The sequence below is a fragment of the Gossypium arboreum genome, chromosome 12 (assembly GCF_025698485.1).
Source record: "Gossypium arboreum isolate Shixiya-1 chromosome 12, ASM2569848v2, whole genome shotgun sequence".
Lineage (NCBI taxonomy): Eukaryota > Viridiplantae > Streptophyta > Magnoliopsida > Malvales > Malvaceae > Gossypium > Gossypium arboreum.
The window spans coordinates 24,733,114-24,740,326 of record NC_069081.1 but is presented as its reverse complement, the minus strand read 5'-3'; the positions used below and the strand labels follow the sequence as shown (position 1 = coordinate 24,740,326).

The 7,213-nt window shown below is 32.4% G+C and overlaps 1 protein-coding gene across 1 annotated transcript; it reads left to right on the top strand.

Moving 5' to 3' along the window:
• The first annotated feature begins 3,372 nt into the window (after positions 1 to 3,372).
• LOC108478421 (probable E3 ubiquitin-protein ligase HIP1) lies at positions 3,373 to 6,985 on the top strand. The gene is made up of 6 exons (XM_017780877.2): positions 3,373 to 3,503; positions 4,632 to 5,960; positions 6,048 to 6,098; positions 6,225 to 6,323; positions 6,402 to 6,545; positions 6,695 to 6,985. The coding sequence occupies exons 2-6, from the start codon at positions 4,668 to 4,670 to the stop codon at positions 6,824 to 6,826; spliced, it is 1,719 nt and encodes a 572-aa protein (XP_017636366.1). The 5' UTR covers positions 3,373 to 3,503; positions 4,632 to 4,667; the 3' UTR covers positions 6,827 to 6,985.
• Positions 6,986 to 7,213: the final 228 nt, after the last annotated feature.

The window sequence follows — 7,213 nt, the reverse complement described above, 5'->3', positions numbered from 1 at the left end:
AATTCATCCATTTTCCTTAGTTTCTAGATCATTCCACCCTTAAAATATTTGTACTATTTTACACTTTAGCCCCTCAATTTTTGAGTATTTATTCTTGTGCAACAAAACTTTTTTCACTTTTACAATTTAGTCCTTTCTTGAATTAATATATCATAATATACTTCCCAATGTTGACATAACTCAAAATTTTCCCTTTTTGTCACTTTATTTCCTTATTTTACTATATCAAGGATAATACCTTACTGTAAAAAATTTTGGGATATTACATTTAATATTTACAGACTCGGTTTATAAAAAAGGGTCCTAAAATCGTAAAATCTCTTTTTCAGTAAATGAGGCAAGCAAACGAGCATTCATATCACTCGTCACATAAGGCTAATGGTCTCTAATATTAAAGGATTTGAAACATTCCCATTTATTATAATAAAAGTCGATAACAGCGATAGAACGATTCTAAAGCAATAAGAAAAGAAAAATAAGAACACACAAATTTTACGTGGAAACCCTTTCGGGGAAAAAAATCACGGGCAGAGGAGAAGAAGTTCACTAATGTTGAAAAATGAATGATATAAGAGGAGTTTCGACTACATCTATTTAAGGGTTGAAAAACTTTGTTCTAATCAAAATCAAATAGTAGAAGTATAATTCTATACGGACTCAACTTGTGCGGTATGAGCCTCTCGCCCTTACAGATCCTCTTATTTTGCCACAATATTTTTTTTTCAACAAGTGACAGAATTCGAGTCATACAATCTGAAACATCATTTGATTTGAAGAGCTCTCCAAAGTAAAAAAGCGTAATGTTAATAATATCACAAACAGAATTGACCATGTTACCATTACCCTATTTAATTCTTGTGATCTAAATTTTTTTCATGCAAGAATTAGCCCTTCATGAAAAAACTGAATATCACGATCACCATGCTTAAGCCAATCAATCTGACTTTGGCCTAATTTAAATATCTGAATCAACATTTGTTCTCTTTTTTGGACCATGGGTATATATATATATATATTTCAAGTTAATTTCTTAAGTCTAATTTTTTTATGTTGAAGATATCTACCTTTACATAGCTTGATACAATGACAACTTCACATAGCTTGAATAGACCTTCACATAGCTTGATACAATGACAAGTCTTGTTTTTATTTGTTCTCTCCTTATTTTGTCTTTTTTAAAAAACTAAATGTAATAAATTATTATAAGTATGCATAACCAATCACATAGGTAAAAATTGTTACAATAAACTTTATTGTTAGTAGTAAATCATAAAATTAAATTCCACAACATTTAAATGTGTTGCAAAATAGTTCAAACTTATTCAACGATATTTAATGTTGTTGCGATAAATAAATAAACAATTAAATTACATAACAATATTTTTAAAATATTGCTAATGTCGATTGAACTTTAATTCAATTAGAATGGACATTATTGTCAATACAAGAGAATGTAGATTCGAGTGCGCTGAAGCACATTATGTTACTACAAAGTTTAGTTACTAATGCTCATTTTTCTTGTAATACATAATAAGAGTCATCAACTATTATAACAATAGAATCCTTGCAAGAGACAATTGGACAATGAGAACCCCACCACAAAAGATTTTGTATAACCTATCTTGACCATCTTTTCATCTTTAAAATTTTGATTATACTATTACACTACCAAATTCAGTCCCCAACCTAGTTCACCTCCAATTATCATATAGAAACTTTATCTCTCTTCCACATACAAACTCTACATCAACAAATGTAAGTCAATTTGTTCCTCTACGAAACATATAAAAGTTTAAACTTATCTTAGATTAGAAAAAATAGGAGGTTTTGAAAAGATAAAACCGTCAACCTGGCATGCGTTACATATCCAAGTGAATTAAATGCTTTCCTTTATTGACAAATATTTCCTTGTCATGTTACAATAATTATTCCAGGCTGTCTCCTTGTACAATTTTCATAACGTCTGAGACTAGGTGTGAAATTGACTAATTTTGGGTATATGTAGATATGACTATTAACTGATTTAGATATACATACACACAGGTTTGTTTATATTGATTTTCTATTTCTCAAATTTGTTTAATTTAATGAAAAACTAAAAATAGGTGTTAGAGAGGTGAATTACAGATGGAAAAAAGGAAAATGGTAGAAGGATATGTATGGCACTTCAATCTTGAAGATGTAAAAGGATGGAAAGAGAACAATTTGATTAAGTTTCAGTTACTTCTCGGCTGGAAGATGTGAACGCTTTCTTGGCCTCAATCCCTTTGGTCACGTGGTAGTAGAATTTAAGATATAAGTTAAAATATGTTATAAGTTGATGTTTTGAAATAATAATAATAATAATAAGGGTAATTGTAATAAACTTAAATTTAATATGAAAATTTTTAATATCATTAACAATTGAACTTGGATTTTTCAAATTTATAAAGTAGAGAATTAAATTCTTAATGTACGAAGAGTTCAGATACTTGAATCATATTGTATCTTGAGATATATTAGCGAAAACTTAGTTGTTGAATATTGAAATACAAAGGTGTAATTATTAAAATAGTAATAATAGTTTATTGTAATTACAAAAATATTAATTTTATAAACAGGTTTGTATCTAATTAAAATTTTAAAAAGTAAAAATCTAAAAAGGAAATAAGTTTTCATGAGTAATTATCTTTGTAATTTTCCAAATTGCATAAGAATTAAAAATATAATTAAGATATTTAAATTAACTTAACATTATACACATATATAATTACCAATAATTAAATTTACATACTTTTTAAATATACATGATTTTGGAAAAGAATAATGAAATTTGAATTCTAACATTTTCATAATCTATACATTATATGGATAAACATGGTGTTTGATGTTAACATTAAGAGTTTTATAATTGTTTGGTTGGATTGTTAAAAAATTATGAAAACTAATAATATTATAGACACTATATAAAAAATAAATTGTAAATAAATAAAATATAAAAATGTATAAATATAAAATATTTTAAATACAATTATATCATAATAATATATATATATATATATATCAATATGAGTATAAAAATTATTAGATTTTCAAACAAATGTTGAGAATAATGATAAAACATATTATATTTTTAGGAGAGAAAATAGGTTCAAACATTTCAAACTATATTTTTGAAGGATAATACAAACCCCAAACATGTACTATAAAACATAGATGACGGGTAAAACAGAAAAAAAAAATGCAGAGTATACAATTGGTCAACGGGCAACCAAAAAACCTGCTTACTACCATAGTTGTCACCTTTTTCCATAGTAATTAATTCAGATTCGCTTAAATATCTCCAAAAACCTTCACTTTTATAATAAAAACACAGTGTAATAAAAACCAATTGCTTGGCATTTGTCATGTTGCACCAAGAAATAAATTTCACAGATTAAGTTTTGGTGGAAAAACCAATCTCGGGTGCTTATAAATTCAGACTGTTTTGCTCTAAATTTCATTGCCTGTTTTCATCACTTTTGGTATACACCCTTTTCTTTGCTCTTCTTTTTGTGTTCAATTAAGAGAGTTAATTTCTTCCCTTTTCCATGCTATCCTATGATTTTTCTTTTGGGGGTTTACAGTTTGATAGACTCATTGAGAGTCTTGGTTTTATATGTGGTCCAGATTTTGCTTCTTTAATCTGCCTTTTCATACTGTTATTAAACTTGGATTCATTTTTAATTTTGTGGAGTTACATTCTAGTGCAACTTGAAATATATTTTTATTAACTAGCAAAAGTATATTTTTAAATCAATTATGATTTTTTATTTTATTTTAATGTCCAACTCTTCAAAACAAAAATGGATGCTTTGGTGATTTCTTCTTTTCTTCTTATTCAATTTTTTTTTTTTTAATTATGCTGATTTTTTCTATTCATGTCTAACTCTTCCATTTTTTTGCTTTACTTCTCTTATATCTCTACCTAGTTGAGTAATAATTCTACAAAAATCCTTCATATTTTAATTATATTTATGCTATACGCACAGAATCGAACTTCATTCATTTTCTTTGATGGGGCTTTCAATTTATTCTTTTTTTATGTTGAGAAAGGTTAAGTATGTTGCTATATGGTTAATTTGATTTTTTTCATAGTTAATTTATTCTGTAGCCTTTTAATTTGCTTTATGTTAATTGGTATCATCTTCTTATATGTTTTAATTTTTGGTCAATTAAAATATCATTTAACACGGTTATATCTTATATTAAACTCAAGCATGTTCAATGTATATGCTAAAGTGTCAGTTGAATACAAATGTTTAAAAATAAATGAAAAATTGAAGTAGGATAGTATAGAATGCTTGTAAATGGAGATAACTTTATAAGCTTTTGTTATATACATACCTGTTTAGGATGCCTTCTTTATAGGCCTTACCAGTTTATAAGATTTTGTTATCAATTTCTAGCAACTTTGTTTCTTAGACTAGAGCAAGTTTGAAGAGGAAAAAAAAGAAAAATATAAGCAAATCCTGTTCTTAATAATGTGAAAAACATACAACTTTATTAATACATGTGTTGTTGTTTTTTAAATAATTATAGCAAGCATATTTATATAGGATTATCATTTTATGTACTAGTTTGTAAGTTAATTTTGGGCGTTGCGTTTTCAGATTGGTTAAGGTTGAAGGAAATATTAGTTGGGCATAATGCAAAACCAAGGTCAAGGCAGTAGCTCAAATTCTACCCCAGGGAACTCTGGCTTCAATGGCTGTCTTGGCACTAGACAACACCCCACCTTTAGACCTTCCGCACAGAACATTGGGATGAACCCCAATAATGGTCATATCGCCGTTGGTCCAACGGGTCCAGGCCAAGTGACCGGTTCTGGTCCTCTCCAGCGTAACATAGACCTGAATGTTGAAGACAGTGAGGAGAATTTGGCACAGTTCCTATCATTGGACCTTCTTAGAACATTAAATGCCTCGGGTGATGATCAAATCCCAACCTCTGGTGGAGGTTCCTCCAGCCCAGTCATGATTCATTCAGGAAGTGCGGGATATGTTGTAGAAGAGAACATCAGCCGAGTTGGTCTTCCAACTGATGCTCAAAGAAGGCTTTTATGCAAAAGAAGGACGCCTGAAGTACCACCACCCGAAAACAATGTCATCGTCAACACCCTAAATGGAGCCAATTCCGTCCATACTGGCACTCATTCAGCTGCACCTGTGGCTGCTCCCCTGACAGTGCAGGTTGGACAAATCGACCACTTTCAAAGAAATACTCGTTTCAGACCAACTGTGAATCAACAAAACCCTGGGCCAGTGAACTTGTGGCAGTGGAACTCAAACTATTCCAATCTACAACAACCAACTGGTCATCAACGACCAGCATTTTCATCGTATGGTCACTTTAGCTCACCACAACTTCCAGTTATGGTAAATCAAACCATGTTGCAGCAGCCTACTGTAGGAGCCTCTAACACTAATCCGTTGCAAGCTCCTCATCAGCCTTCCCAATATTGGAATGGGGCAACCATGTCGCCATTTGCTCCTTCACCTGTGATGGTCCCCCCTGCAAACATGCAACTGCAAGCAAACATGAACTTGCTCAATGGGAATGCAGGCTTTCCTGGGAACATTGGTGCTTCTTCGAGAACCCAAGCAGGTTCAGGCATGCATACACCATTTTCGTCCATGGGGTACCCTCAACTAATTGTGGCTGAACAATATGGACAGAGACAGCAACACTTGGCCGACCGCTCTGAGGCCTGGAGGATGGCGAATTATGGCCCAATACATTATGATCATTATGGTGCTCCTTCTCCTACTGTTCGAGACATGGACGCCTTAATGAGAGGCGGTAATCCTAGGCCTGCTCAATTTCCTCAAAGGTTGGGAGCCATTGCTGAGAGACAAGCTGGTCATCATTCTCGAGTCTCACTCTCGCCTATACCATTATCCCAATTTGCCGCACAAAGGAGAAGAAGGCTGCTATATCAGGTTTGCTCAACAGACTATTTTCCTCCATTTAGTTGGCTTTGAAAATTGGGATTAATTTGGGAACTAAATAAGACTTTGCCATAACAGCTTCGCAATTACTTGCGACTTTTACGTAGGGCTGGTAACTTACGACTTGAGGTATGATATAAACTTTATTATTATTTGGTGTAAAGCTAAGGTATCCTAAGACACGTTGGAGTTTAGACCAATCCTTTATCTATCAACATAAAGGAAATTGCCGCCATATTATGCTTTTGCCTGCAGGATGCAATGCTGCTCGGTCGTTCATATTTGAATAGCATGCGTGACTTGGACGAAAATAATGATGAGATGCGGGTTGATGTTGATAATATGTCTTATGAGGTAACATTTAAATGGTTGTAATTCAGTGGCATTGATTTCAGATTTTGTTAGATCCTGAAGATCATTTGTTGGGTTTAGGAACTACTGGACCTGGAAGAGCAAATTGGGGATGTTAGCACTGGGCTAAGCGAGGAAACTATTATGGCGAATCTGAGGAGACGAAAATATCAGCCCATCACAGTCCAACCGCCTGCTGAAGCTGAACCATGCTGTATCTGTCAGGTTATAATGTTACGGTTGCAATTGTCCACTCATACATATTCACCACAAATGATACAAAAACAAATAAATTCGTCTACTAATACAAATTAAATCTAAGATAAAAATGGAATCTAACTATATTTGTATATATGTTTGGGAACTGTTGACAGGAGGACTATGTTAATGGAGAAGAGCTTGGTAAGCTGGACTGTGGTCATGACTTTCACTTCAATTGCATTAAGCAATGGCTCCTGCAGAAGAATTCGTGCCCCGTCTGCAAGAAGACAGCTTTGGCTATTTGAGAGTTGGATCCACCATGGTTAATGATGTTTGCGTGCCTGCATGCTTAAGGAATAGGAGGATTATCAGCTCAGTATCATTTCAGTTGTTGTTTTATTTACTTTTTCGTTTGATGTTATTTACAACAGATCTTTTAAGATTAAATTTTAGTTTTCAATAAACTCCAGTTTTATATTTCATTTGAGTTGGAAAATGCCAAGGTTTCCACACATGTTTCTGGTTTATTCCTTTGGAAAAAACGAAATCCCCCACCGTCCGATCAATTCACATATCATTGCATCATCACACCATCCACCAACCAAAGTCATAGGCATAATGAGCGTATATTAGCTTGCCGTGTCTGGATGTTTTCTGTAATCCTTCAATGTGTGATGTTTGATGATAAAGAC

What these genes read in the sequence shown, in the direction of transcription:
- LOC108478421 (XM_017780877.2), top strand. Translation starts at nt 4,668, where the DNA reads ATGCAAAACCAAGGTCAAGGCAGTAGCTCAAATTCTACCCCAGGGAAC. An exon ending in TTGATAATATGTCTTATGAG is followed by an intron (nt 6,324 to 6,401) that starts GTAACATTTAAA and finishes TGTTGGGTTTAG; the next exon opens with GAACTACTGGACCTGGAAGA. An exon ending in AACCATGCTGTATCTGTCAG is followed by an intron (nt 6,546 to 6,694) that starts GTTATAATGTTA and finishes AACTGTTGACAG; the next exon opens with GAGGACTATGTTAATGGAGA.